The sequence below is a fragment of the Harpia harpyja genome, chromosome Z, assembly GCF_026419915.1.
Source record: "Harpia harpyja isolate bHarHar1 chromosome Z, bHarHar1 primary haplotype, whole genome shotgun sequence".
Taxonomy (NCBI): Eukaryota; Metazoa; Chordata; class Aves; order Accipitriformes; family Accipitridae; genus Harpia; species Harpia harpyja.
This window is the reverse complement of record NC_068969.1, coordinates 65,365,337-65,379,814: the sequence shown is the minus strand read 5'-3', so window position 1 is coordinate 65,379,814 and position 14,478 is coordinate 65,365,337. Positions and strand designations below refer to the sequence as shown.

At 42.0% G+C, this 14,478-nt stretch overlaps 1 protein-coding gene across 1 annotated transcript in view; it reads right to left on the bottom strand.

Moving 5' to 3' along the window:
• The window catches only part of ADAMTS19 (ADAM metallopeptidase with thrombospondin type 1 motif 19), a 152,749-nt gene extending 144,339 nt beyond the window's left edge, over positions 1-8,410 (bottom strand). Inside the window, exons 1-2 of the mRNA XM_052778193.1 lie at positions 8,127-8,410; positions 6,552-7,162 (exon numbers count right to left, since the gene is read on the bottom strand). Of these exons, the coding sequence (XP_052634153.1) occupies positions 6,552-7,162; positions 8,127-8,205 (690 nt within the window). The 5' untranslated portion in view covers positions 8,206-8,410. The remainder of the gene's footprint in view (positions 1-6,551; positions 7,163-8,126) is intronic.
• Positions 8,411-14,478: the final 6,068 nt, after the last annotated feature.

Below are 14,478 nucleotides of genomic sequence, written 5' to 3'. Positions count from 1 at the left end.
ATTTTATGTTGCCCACTTAAAGATGTTTAAAACATAAATAAGGCATAAGTTACAAGTCAACAAAGCAAAAGTTGGTGAAACTGTGACCTCTCAGTAAGGATACTCAGAGTACACTCAGTCACATATTTATTTCTGTCCCTCTTGGCAAAATTTCATTTCCTTAACAAACTCAAAATACAACCATAGGCAGACTGTGCAGTAAGAAATAAAGAGTTTAGCATTCTAAATAGGTAACTGAAAAAGCCTCCAAGAAAACCACCTGTGATTTCCCACATCTTTCTGTCTCGAGTTAGCCCTAGTTTTTAAGAAGAGGGGATCTAAACACATATATTACTGCTTGTATTTGTCCTCGCTTTAATTTAAGGCTCCCAGGAAGTTGAGTGTATAGAAGGAGGGGGTGTGACTTCACTTCATCCTGGCAGCCTTTAAGGATAATCCTATTTAATTTTATAATCCTCCTTCTGCAATGTCAAACTTTAGCCTGTATGTATCAAATGGACCATGAATATTGCTAACAATCTTTTTTCTTTCCCCTTTTATGAAAAATTGTTGGTGATCTGTTTTCTAATGCTTATCCTCCACACAAAAGAAGCTGTAATTGTCTCCAATTTCTTTTGGAAAAGCATCTGGTGTGGAAGTTACTCAATACTGATGTGTAACTGCAAGATCACTGAAATGGGGAGGCAGAGGTACTATTTTTGGTTGCAAGAGGCTTGGTATTTCACCCATTTCAGACTTATATGTTGGTACTATATAGTCCAGGATGTGTAATGGGGTATCGCTCTCCAGCCTGATCAAAGCAAGAAGTCTATTAATAAGTCCCAGAGCCTTACACCAGGAGCTCACAACCTGCAATAGCACAGCTTCCCAGGGCAATTTACAAAGCCCATGAGCTGCTCCTGACCACCTGCTCCAAGGGCCCCACAAAAGCAGGGATGCACACAAAAGCAAGGATTTACCCTGCATGTGCACTGCACAGCAAATGTCAGGCTCACTACTCACACCCAATGCAAACAATCTATGCAGTCCCAATCAGTCTGACCCTACACCAGGAAAGGAGTTGCAGCAGGTAAAGTATTGTACTGCCACTGAAACAAGCTGTACAACCAAAAGGCAGAAGTTCAGTGCAGCTGAGAACTAAGAACTATCTATATTCATTGGAAGTTATTGGAAGTTTTCCCATACAAAAATGTTGAAACACTGTGGTTAAAATCCTTCTCTAGGAGGAAAGATGTCAAAACAAGGATTCAGCCTTTTCTCAGGCTGAATCCTATCCTCAATAGTGACTGTGTGCAGAATTTTAGGAATACAGAAAATATTTTTTAATTTTATTACTATTGTTCTATTAGAATTTCTTTCTGCTTGTTCTAAGCCAACTTGTAAAGTCAGACCATCCTTGATGGATAGATACAAAATAAAAAAATCCAGTTTTCTAGAAGCTCTATTACGTGTCCTGAATTTAAGGGTCATGTGAATTTAGAATATCCTAAAAAATCTAAAATATTTTGAATCCATCATGTGTCATTCCCTTACTATTAGTGAATAGCACTGATCTTCAAAACACGGTTTGTGTCAGAAATAAAAAAACTATACGTTTCCTGTAAAGATGCTTTCATTTTTTTCCAAATCTTACTGAAGTACCATATGAGCATTCCATTAGCCAAAGAAGGCTCAGAGTTTTTTTCATATCCTAATTTATTTCAGTTTTATTGTAAAAGTAGGACATCACCGTCAGAAGTATTTGTTAAATTGTTGTTGTCCAACGATATTTGGCACATCTCTGCATGGCACAGAACTACTGACACCCATTCTTTTGCTGATGCTGGCAGCATTGCTTTGGATAGTGCTCTTCAAATGTATGTATAACAGCTGGAGTAAATCTGTGACTACTTGTCTATAAACCATTGATCAGATTTTTAAATATCTGCTTGTTAATGGCAACAAGGCCTAATAAACGCACCATGCACTTCTCTAGAGAGAGTTCTTCCCTGAATTGGATTGGAGATGTGTTAAGACTTGTTCCCACTCAAGTCACTGGGAAAATGCACATTAATTTTCACTGGAAATAGTATTTGACACTGGCTCTTCAGGGATTTAAAGAACTATAAATATGCTATTGACCATTTCACATTCTTGAGATCCAGTGAAAATATAGAACCACACAGATTAATTTCAAAGCTTCTCTCCAGTAAATTAACGCAGCTGGCAATGCTGCCTGTTTAGGCAGATCTCCACACATGTTCTGTTAGACAACCTGCTAAGTGCTAAAATGAACAGCATAGCTGTATGGAGCTGCATTCTCTTGTCCATCCTCTGTGTATACATTTGCTCCTGTTTGCACTTCCTAACAGTCTAAACATATCCCATTGCTTTAGGTATGAGAAGCCATTCAAATCCTTCCTCTACCTAGCTGTTCTCTATTTACGGTAGACTGCTTCAGTTAAAAAGAAGAAACATTGGGAAAACCCCTGCCTGTCACCACATAGCCACAGAGCACTACCTAAGCAATTCAGTGCTGAGGAAAAATAACATTAAATGCTTGTCTTTCTGAAATTAAGGGAGTGGGGCATAAAGCACACATTTGCCGTGTTTACAGCTCTCTTTGGGGAAATGCAGTGAGACTACTTCAACTTCCATGCTAGCAGCAGAGCAGATTGTCGGTAAAGAATGAGTAGCCAGATTTCTTAATTCTAAGTCCACAGTAAGTTTCTCCCACAGCATGTTCTAAAAGAACTACCAGTTGTAAGTTATATATATTACCAGTTACAAATAAAACTGTTCAACAACATTTGACATGCTTTTTTTTCCTATTTCAAATATTATGGCAAAGCACAAGCAAGCAGTAGAAACAACCATTTCAATAATTAATGGTCCAGCTCTGCAATTCATCACTTTGAGAAGAGCAGTCTCACTGGCATCAGCAGCACTGCTTACATCCTGGTATTTGGGTAACAATGAACAAGTAGGCAGTCAGCATACAGATGGAGAATTCTTGGAAACCTCTCCTTATTAATCTTCCTACAGCACCACTGCAGAATCCCAAAACGCACTCAGAGCAAATCCCATTGAGCTACAAAAGGATGTAAGAATCCGCAAGTGTTTTACCAAGGAGTTGGATAGGGCTGTCACCACTGATCATGTGAGCACCGAGATTACACCAAGGTCACAGTGATGGAGTTTCTAGACAGTCCATGCATATCTCGTCTTTAGTTTGATTAGAAAATATCCACCAAGTTATGTTTCCTTCATCTGTCAAGATAGGTTGCCAAATGAAGCCAATGCTGGCAGTCAGAATTTGGTTAGTAATTATCTGGGAGTACAGCTCTCATTTTTCACTTCTATATTCACATGATTAACATAGTATGTTTTGAACCTCATTATTATCACCCCTCCATACTGGCTTTTGACAAACAGCTCAAGAAAAAACACTGCTGAAGCTCCCAAGAACTGTGAAATAAGAAATACAGGAAAGATTTAACGTGCTGTACATTACACGCTTTACCCAACTGCAACCAGTGAACTACTCAAAAAGCATTTAAATCCCACTTCAAGGGGATAAGGTGCTTAACAGCTGCAGCAATATTCTTCTTTCTGCCTATAGAAGGAGCCGCTAAGACTTCCACATAGACATTTTTTCAATTTCCTGAATGTCACTGGCATGTCAAGCCTCTCCATGCCTTCAGAAACTGGAACCAACACCAACATCCTGACTTGGATGGCACAACAATTTCATGCAGGGCCTTTTTTTCATTTTATTGATGATCTGGTATCTTTTCACAAAACTAGCCCTACGGCATCATCCACACATCTCTACTGCCATGTATGACCCTCCCCCGCACACGATAGCCAAACTTTTCCTATTGGCCTTTACACTTCTACAGTTACTTTCCTCAGTGAATAGAGAGATTCACTAAAAGGCTACTATCTAAAGAACAGAATGGTGGAAGTTTTGCTGTTAGACAGAGATGCTGTATTTCACACTGAAAAGAAAAATTGCTGAGTGGAATCTAAGCTGCATATTAAGGGACTCACAGCCCACTTGTTTGGCTTTCCAAAGTGTATGCAGCCTAGCAATCCTAACCCAAAGTCTGCAAGGCTTTGAAATGAGAGTATATCCAAGACATTCACACCGTATTTTCTCTGAAATTTCTTTATATTTAAAATGAAAAAATAAATTGTAATTGAGGTAACTACGATAAAATATTTGTAGGTTCAAGTTTCAATGGATTTTTACATCTTGAAAGAGAAAATGTAGTTTGAAATATTGCTTGGCTCTTTTTGCAGGGCAAGGCCTAGAGGAAACGGGGTGGAATATGCAATGTATGTATGATGTTTTTTCAAGACTCTTGGAAACAGAGCAACTTACATATGTAATAGAGCCCAAGCAATGACTGAATAAAGAATGACAAATAACTAAAGATTTGTTATGACAACTTTGACATAACAGCACTGTGCAACTTTTTTTAACTATGTGTCTTACGCAGCAACACTCGCAGGAAGAACAGCTGATAAACTATTTCACTGAAAACAAGACTATGCAGTTGAGGATCAGGACACCACCACTCAACATCAATGACAGTTTCCAGTTTTATTTGGGATACAGAGAACAGTTTATATTTCAGCTGCAGCTTTCTGAATGGGGAACATGATCTGGGCACATGCATGCTCAGATGGCTGGTAGGCTGGGAGTAAGCTGGTACTCCTAGGAAAAGTCTGACTGAATCAAAAATTACTAATGGCGCTCCTAGGGAACTGGGGTCTATTTAAACAGTGAATTTCAATTTATAAATCAAATAAAAGGAATTACAGGTATGCAATGATGTACATCACTTTTGAGAAGATATTTGTGATAATTATCTCTACCAATTTCTTTGCAGAGATTATCTCTAACCTAAATTTACCCATACGCAATGTAGGAGGAAGTAAAATTCTAACAAGAACAAGGAGTACAGAAGTCAAATGGTTTTCCAGAACATAAAAATCCTTTACCTGATTGCTTTCGAACCACCTTCAGATGACTTTCAATGTTTTTCTCCACAATTAATTCTGCTACCATGCTTTGGAAAATCTGACAAAATGTCAATAATTAGATGCCAACCACTTAGAGTTGTGTGAAACTTGGCGGTTTCACTTTGCAGGAGTGCAGGCAAATATTTTATTTGGTGTCAATCCACATATGTTCCTCTCTACCGCTTTCAGTTTGGGTTTTGACTTTTGACTAAGTCCAAACAGGCACATGAATAAGCAGTCAAAATTTCCACATTTTACCTGGTTTCACCATGCAAATAAAAACCAGGCAGGCGTATCTTCATGAATCAACAATGGAACAAGTTAGATGTTCAAATTTGGAAAGAAATACAAGAAAACATCTATCATGTGATTGTAGTGATTTACACCCACCTAGCCACCCAAAAAACCCAGGGTCATGATGATGTTAACTCTCCCTAGCACCATTACTGTTTGTATACTATATTCTGTAAAGTGCTGCAGGCGTGTCTACTTATGATGCTATATAAAGGCCCAAAATGAGAATAATAGTAGTAATAATTGGTTTTGTTTTAAATCCTGCCACCATTTTACATCATTCCAGTTGCCTTCTACTCTTTCCATCCACCCCCAAGTATCTTGGGATTGCAGCTCACTGGATCACCACTGCTGTTGTCAGTGTGCCCAGTTCTGGTCTTTATCTGGTAAAAATCATGACTGATCCAACAGAAATTATAGCAGGTAAAATTTGTTTTAAATAAGGGAGGTATGCCACAGAAATAATAACCATTCAAAAGGTCTGACTGTATCAACATTTCTGCTGAGAACGTACTCATTGCATACTTCTATAGAGAAACTGAAAGGTAAGAAGGGTATGAGTCCAAAACCCAAGTAACTACAGGTACCACATGTGGGAAGTTGTGAGGTAGAGAAAAAAGGCCAAAGGGATGACAGGAATGAAAGAAAAGGAATAATGAAGATGAGAAAGCATGCATAAAATATTTGTAGAAGTAGGAAAGACAGAACAGTCGGAAAACTTAGATGTAGAAGATAAGGAAGATAACACAGGTAAGAAAGGTAACTTTAGAATATAGGATGGAAATGAAGAACAAATGTGTTACAGATGAACTGAAGGAGAGATGGTAATACAGGGAAAAGGAAGGAGAGTGAGCATGGAGGTAACTAATTACAGACACACACTGAAGACCAAGATAAAATTAGGGATGGAGATGAGAAAAGTTGAAGGGAGAATAGCATGAAAATAAAAAGGAGATTGAAAAAAGAAAGGTATGGAACTAAGAGACAAAAGTGTATCTGGAAATGGGACAAATAACATCAAAACTTTACAGGACAAAGGCAGAAGTAGGATTAGAGAAAAATTATGAGTGGGATAATAAAAGTATGAATGGCAAAATGGTTAAAAATAAGGATAAGTACAGAGGTAGGACCCAAGAGGGTATGAAAGAAAGAAGACCTCAGGAAAGCAATGGGAGTAAAAAGAGGCAGATGAAGCTGGCACTTGGATAGAGACCTTGGTGCTACCCCTGCATGCAAGGTCATCTTACCAATCCACCACAGGTACTGAAGGAGGCGAAGGAGCCCGGGTAGCGGAGGACAGCACCACTGTAGTAACAAGCTCTCTCAGGTTGCAACTGTGCGGCACCAGGTGGGCTTTTGCCCTCACCCCCAAGCCGCTCCTCCACAGCAAAGCCAGGAGCCAGGAAGCGGCTGTCCCTCTTGAGCAGCAGGTAGAGCTCCCGAGCAAAAGCTGGGATCCTCAGCAGCACCTCATCTCCGTCCTCTGCTGGAGTTGGGGGCGGTGGGGATGGTGGTGGTGGCAGCTGAGAGGCAGCACCAGAACCTTGGGGCAGGGGGGACCAGTGGTAAAACTCCTGAGACTCATACTCATCCTCGGTGTCCTCTTCCTCTGCCGTCTCCCCCGCAGCCTGCGCCTGCCCCTCCACCGAGGAGGAGACTGAGCGCACCTCCCGGGAACTGCCGGCCACTGGGCTCGGTGTGACTGGGGTGCTGAGGGTGCTGCTCCGGTTCCCACAGCTGGGGTCGGCGCTGCAGCCCCCCCCCCCACCGCTGCCACCCGCTGGCTCCTGCTGGCCCCTGCTCCACAACGCAGGGAAGACGATCTCCCACTCCTCAGTTTCTTCTGAAGTATGGAGACCTGCGGGAAGGCCAGCAGATGCTTTAAATGAGTGGAGCACCCAGCAGCCCACAGTGCCTGCCAGAAACCCACCCTATGCCCCCCACGACATGCTCCTTCTGGCTCCCAGCCCACCAAGCATGCCACCCAAAATACAGTGGGCTCCATTTGGCCCTTTTATCCCGTACTTAGACAGCAGACGGGCCAGCTGCTAGACATCCCTGTGCCTGTTCAGGGGTCTGGGACACACCGAGAGAGAGCTGGAGCTCAAGCTGGGCAAAAGTTGTATTTGTACCAGTAGCTAGGGATGTTCTTCTTCCTGAGCACCACCTCCACACAAGGTGGGCTCCACAAACCTTTCACCATTTAGACAAAGTAGCAACTTTTTCATACAGCTAAAAAAAAATTGTTAGTTTAGCAGTGAAAACCCAAACAGAAAAATTTGAAAATTTCAACCTTGTTCTCAGCATGTTTTGCAGGACCTACTGTGATTTCAAAAGCGCAGCCAAATGCCCACACACACCGTGGCCACACATTTGTGAGTGGACGTAAAAGTGGCAGATGCTGTATCATCACAGTCAAACAGAATTACATTCCCTAATCAGCGATGCCTGGCGTACCACACACGTCGTATCACAATTTAACCAAAATTCCGGGCGTACCAGCATTATGTTTATAAACACACGACTACACACAGCCTCCACCAGCCCGAGGCAGGAGGCAGTTTTATTTACACATTCACCCTACACACGCTAGGAATAGCACTGCTGGGAGGACAGGGCTGCGGGTGAAAACTAGCATCCCGTACAGACGAGCGCGTTGCAGCGTGCCCTCACAGCGGAGGCACGCATTAACTGGTCATCCGCCGGTGACAGGGGACGGGCACAGCTGCTGAGGCGCTTAACAATGGGCAGGTACCGGCTACCGGCGGGGCACGGAGGCCGCCCCAAGGCTCGGCCCCGTCCCGCAGAAGGCGCGCACTTACCTGCGGCGAGCCCGCTTGACAGCACGCACAGCTGGTAGAAAAAGCAGCAGACGCGGCTCAGGCGCATCCTCCCGCCCATCCCCACCGGCTCCGCGCCCGCGGGACGCCGGCGGGCAGGACAGGGAGGGCCGTGCCCAGCCGGGCCGGGCGGGGAGCGCCGCGGAGCACAGCCACCTGGGCGCCCGCGGAGAAACTGCAGGCGAACGCGAAGCGCGCGTCCCGCCGGGGCGGGCGGGGAGCACCGGCAGCGCTGGATGTGCAGCGCACGGGGCGGGCGTGTGTGTGGAGCGGGGGGCGGGGGGCGGGCGCAGGCAGGCAGGCAGGCAGGAGCGCGGCCCGTGCGCGCACACAGCGCCCGGCGGCGGGCGGGCAGCTGCGCCCCGGCGGCGGCGGCGACCGCGCTGCCCCCGCCCGCCGCTCGCCCCCACGGGGCGGGACGCGCCGGGCCCCGTCCCGTCCGGCCCCGCCCCAGCCCCGCCCGGGCGGGCACCCGGCGCAGCCCCCCTCCCCTCCCCTCCCAACCCCGGCTGCGCCGCGGGCCGGCGCCCGGGCGGCTCCGCAGGCAGCGGAGTCCCGGCCGCGCCCCGCGGGCACCTTGCGCGGGCGCGGCCCCGGCCCCGGCCCCGGCCCCGGCCCCGGCCCCGGCCCCGGCCCCGGCCCCGGCCCCGGCCCCGGGAGAGCGCGCTTCGCACCCCGCTCGCCTCCGCCGGGCGGGCAGGGGCAGGGGCAGGCGCCGGCGCCGCGTGCGTCCCGAGAGCAGGAAGGGCTCCTTTCGTCCCCGTCGCCAGCTACGCGTTCTGCGCAGCCTTCGCCTCAAATTCGGGAGCAGCAGAGACTGACCGTTCCTGCCTGGTGTTGTGTAATTTGATTCTAAGCTCCTTGTGCCCCGCGACGCGGCCCTCCATGGAAACCCACCCCTTTCCACCCCAACTCTTGTCCGCAGAGGAGCGGGTAAATGTGGAGTCGAGCAAAAGCTTTAAGTGCACATCTAACGTCAGCATAAACTGCAGAAGCAACAGGTAAACACCTCCCTCTAAAAGCCTGACTTCTTACCGTAACTTCTGCTGCTTCACTTACTGTTGGTGGTGTCAAAGGTGACTACTATGCCTTAAGGGAAAGCAGAGCAAATCTAGAGTGGAGAGGAAAGCCATCTGTGCCGTTAAGGGTAAGCTACGAAGTTGCAAGAATTCTTTCTGAAAGTCGGTTGTATAAAATGAAAAGCAAAACAAACAAACAAAAATCACGTTAGGGTTCCAAATAAAAAACATCAGACTCCATGGAAGCCAAATGCAGCCGGGTTTTGCTTTCTGCTGTGTTCAATAGCTGTTTCAAACCTATGCTGCATGGGTGTGTATTCGCAGCTACTTCCAAACAGTATTTTTGATTAGTTGTTTGGTTTTACAGGAAAAAAGTTACCGTACAGTGGTCCTTTTTTTTTTTTTTTCTTTTTTGCATCTGAGCCAACTTACGCTAAGCAAAATCAGAGGGACTTTGTAAAAACAAGATGACAGATTTACATGTAACAGTTTAGGAAAAGGGGAGTTTTCCAGAGGCTGCACACTAGTGTTTGCCTGATAATTAGGTTACCTTAAAAATGCATTTAAAGTGAAGCTTTATTTCCCAAGTAAATAACAACATAGGTGCTAATTTACAGTGGAATTAGTTAATAGGCCTAATGCTGTAGCCTTCCCACAGCCAAAACTCTCCTTACAACTGATGAAGAAATGCTCTAAGCTGTAGTTTATAAGCTCCTGTGCAAATACTAGATAAAAATTCTGACTGTGTTTTTTTTAAAACAAAACAGAATATGTAGACGAGATGCAAAAATACACAGAGGAAATCTTTACTTACAGTGCATACAGTTACATCCCAAAGATATAAATGGGCAACCAGCAAGAATAAGGAGAAAAGACATGGTGTGTGTATTTGCTCATTTTAAAACTGTTAATGGCTGTAACTGTTTTCAGTCTGCTGAAGTTAAGTTAGTCCCTTTGGACCAAATTTTGCTTCTCTTATTCACATGTTTAATCTTACTAAAAAGGCAAAAGAACTGCTTTTGTCAGTAAGGTAAGCAGAATTTGGCCTTTTCAACACAAGCTGCAGGGAGTAAAGAGACTGTAAGAAGGCAACTGAGAAAAATTTCAATATGTTTGGCTTTATCACTAGGCAGAAAAAGAGGAATATTTCAAGTAAGTCTCCACATACAAACACAACGCAAGCTAAAGTCAATGTGGAGCTGCAACAAATTTCTTTAGCTCATTTTATGTTTTCTTTTTATCGTTTCAATAGTTAAACTAAAAATATAGGGGGAAGTTCTCTATGTTTAACTTTGGGGAAAGTGCACTATAAAATAGAGCCCCTACTGGTGTTCATTAGTTTTAACAAAGAGTCTGGTCATAGGTTAATACTGGTAGACGGTATTGTAGCCCACCACATGCTAACTGTCGTCACTGTGAAACTAGTGCAGAGAAGTCTATGTCTAAAAGAATAAGACTTAAAAGAACAAAACAATGCTTTCATACTGCAATTATTTTGCAGAGAGGATAATATTGTATCCACATGTACTATACAAAAGACTTTATTTTCTTAATCACGAAGCCACCAAAACTCTTTGCAAAATAGTTTTTATTTTACAGAACATATTGCACGCGGGCTAGGATTAACTATGCCTTCGTAAAATTGGAAGAGATAGTATCTTCAAACACAGTATAGAGCAAAATGAAAAGAAACATTTAGTTTGCTTCAGTAGATTCTTTAAAACTCCACTTCCAATCCGAAAGGTCCAAGCCTTTTGGCATTCTAAGGGACTCATGCGGAACCACAAATGCATTAAGTAAAGAATGTGTTGATTTGTAAAGTATAACAAAGATGCAGACCATCTCACTGACATGAGAAAAAAATTAGAGAAAATGAGGTAAAGAATGTGTCCTCATCAGTCTTTCCTGATTGAGAAAAATCAGCCTAATTTTGTTGAAATCAATAGAGATTTGGCAATTTCCTCTCTTTTTGTCCTCCCTGATGTAAAATTTACAGAACTGTGCCATCGGTCTCTAAGGGGCTGGCAGGACAAGGGCTTTCTCAGGCCCCACCACAGGCTGAGTTGTCATTTCTTCAGTGTGCCGAGATCATTCATGATAGTGCCCCAATCACTGGTAACATACCATAGGTATCTCAAGCCATCTTCTGAGGACGTGGACATTGTTCTTCAACCTCCACAGCCTTCACCACTGTGGTTTTATTTAAATCTGTGCTGCAGTTACTGTCTTACCTTATGTGCACAAGGGCAGAATTTTCCCCCCCATCTCATGGTGAATCTCTTTCAGTGATTCAGTTCTGGGTATTAAGATATGTATGGACAAATCATGCTGTTGAATTCGAAATGTCAGCTTCTAGCAATACAGACACCACCATCAGTCAGGGACTTGACTTGGTTTGTCTTTTCTCTTTAGTTAATCATCTAACTGTAAAAGCTGTCAGGTTTATACATACAAAAGTGATTTAAAATTACCTCAGCTTTACAATACATACAAGATTGCCTCAAGTAACTGTTACCAAAACCCCCCAAACCTTTACCCTCTTCACAGGGAAATAGTTGTTAATTATTTGTGCATATGCTTTGTATGTATCTGATTGATGATATCATTGATTTTTTAGAAATCTTTGAGTACATTTGTTTCAAATTTTTACAATTTAACAAAATATGCTAGACGAATGAAAAAAATCTATTCTGTTTTGAATGGTGCTTACTACCTTAAGGCCACATATCATATGACTGTTGAGATTAGAAACAGAAACTCACATCTTCCTGTTTCTAGGGTGCTTTGCAAATGTTATCTCAGTATAAATAAACTTGTTTAAAAGCAGATTGAATTACGTATTTTTTTTAGCTGCAAGATTTATGTGAAGTGCAAGATATATGTGAACTGATGCAAATTTTCTCTACTTAAGTGTGAATGAAATGAGGGTTTTTCCATTTTAGAAAATGTTGTGTTCCCTGTCCCTTGAACTGAACAGTGAATTTCCACTGCCTGTTAGCTCACGGACTCTGAATGTTTAGTCTGTAATTCTATACTGTTATTTACATGCTCAAAATGAAGGGTTTATTTAAAATTTATGTATTTAAGACCACTTCAAACAACTTCTCTTTAGCAGATCTTGCTTCAGAGCAAATCTCACAGTTACATCTAAACTCAGTAGTACAATCAGATGACCTGTGGAGTAAGATGTGTGTTGAACTATTGTGAGCTTAATTAATACCTCTACTGATTTAAAGTGCAAAAACTTTGAAAGTGCAAAGCTAAGCTCATAGCAGCTCAATGCTATTATGCTATGCCACCAGTTCTTATGATCCTATTAAGTTTAGGTCATTCAGTGAAATTTACTCCCAAGTCACAGTTGTTACTTTGTGAGTTACTTCACAAAGTCATACTGTGAAATTGATCAATATCTTTGTGGATAGTACATACAGGTAAAAATACACTTTCAACACACTATTTACATAGAAAGTTTGGCAGAGTCACCATTTAACCAGAAGTGACTTTCACAACTCTTTTATTATATCCTTTTCATTTGGTGACTTTTTTTCTCAGAAAAATTGATGCTTGGCAACTGTTGACAATTTGACAGAAAGCTCAATCTGTACAATGGAAGGTACCAGAGTACTCAGGTTGAAGCCACTTAAAAGGCAGCAAGGCTCACTCTCTGAATCTGAGCCCCGCACAACTTGCCAAGCTGAAGTCTCCCACAGAGAGGAGCTTCCTCAAATTTCTAAACTGGAAATCGTCTATCAAGAAAATGTATCACTTGGTCGATTATGGGGAAAAGGCTAATCCAGAATGATCAACAAATAGTTCTCACTTTTTTCGAACACCTTAAAAAGAACAAGGCTTCAAATTTGAAACCTGCAAGTCACTGCTGGAGAAAAAAAATTCCTAATTTGTGAGAAAGCTTCTCCGAGGCAGAAATAAGATCTCTTACTTTTGAACATAAAAAGAAAGTTAAACCAATGCAAGAAACAACATAATAGGTCTTAAAAAAAACCCTGAACACATATTCCCTCCCCCAACTTTAAAACTCTGCCCATGGGTAGTGATCCAGTTAGTAAGGTTTCCTTTGTACATTAAAGATTTCAAAGCTCTGCTTGATTTCTTCCAATACAAAAGCAAATCCATCAAAATTCTGAGCTTCTCTTCAAATTCAAACAACTTAGGAAGAAAGTATATTTTCTGAATTTTCATGAGCATGAAAGGACCACCTTTCTGAGCTTCTTCCTAATTAAGAAGATGGCAAAGGACAGCTTAATTTGCATTTTGGGAGATAGCTGAGAATTGCAAAAATGTAAGCATTGAAACAAATGCAGAGTTCTATGTAAAAACCTTTATTTCTAACCAGAGAAAAGCCAAAATAACAATTCAGGACCTTGTGTGGCATTGGGAATCTCTGGTAACAATTATTTCCATTTACACTAAAAATGTACTTGCCTTGATTCTGAAAGAAATTGCTTGGTTTAAAGAATTAGGTGGAAGAATAATAGAAAAAATGACATGCATAATAAAAAATATTTGGAAACAGTAACAGTTTAGTTAGTCTATCCTTTAGACTTTTGTCTTTTGTAATTTCAAAACTTTATTATTCAAAAGGTAAAGCAGATAAATACACTAGTTTTTAAGAACTTTTAAGATTGCCTTTTGAATCAGATCTTCAGTAAGAATTGAGGTTCCAACACTTGCATGGTTTACATGCATGCCTGAATTTAGAAGAGTAATCCTTCTGAGGTCAATGTGTATAAGCGTAAAGTTGTTGTTTTATAGGTGCTATTAAAATCTTGTTCCAGTCTTTATAAAACTCTGCCTGTACTCAACAGCATGTACAATTTACCATCGAAACCAGTATATCACTATTGCTATTGTAGCAACTACTTTCAGAGACTACTTATGGAGAATACGTTCACATTATTAATTAACTCTGCATGGTTCTTCTTGACAATTACATTTTAAAATGATACAATAAGCATGTCTTAAAATAATCATGTCTTCAAAATAAAAATACTGTTTACAACAGTATTATAATTTGTAAATGTATATGAGAACACAGAAACGTTAACTACTAGAAAAGAAGCAGTAATGGAAAATATCCTTAAAATAGCTTGATGGACGTGAATTCTCATAGTGGAGGGAAGTCTCCCTCTGAAATAAAGATACTGAAACTGACTCCTCTGCCAAACTGTAAGAGCAGGTTAGAAGATCAAAGAAATTTTGCATCATCAAAAATGGTGGAAAATTAGAGTTCTACTTCCTATTGGAAAGTTATCCCATTTATGACTGCAGCATTTGTATTTTAAAAAATTCTAACC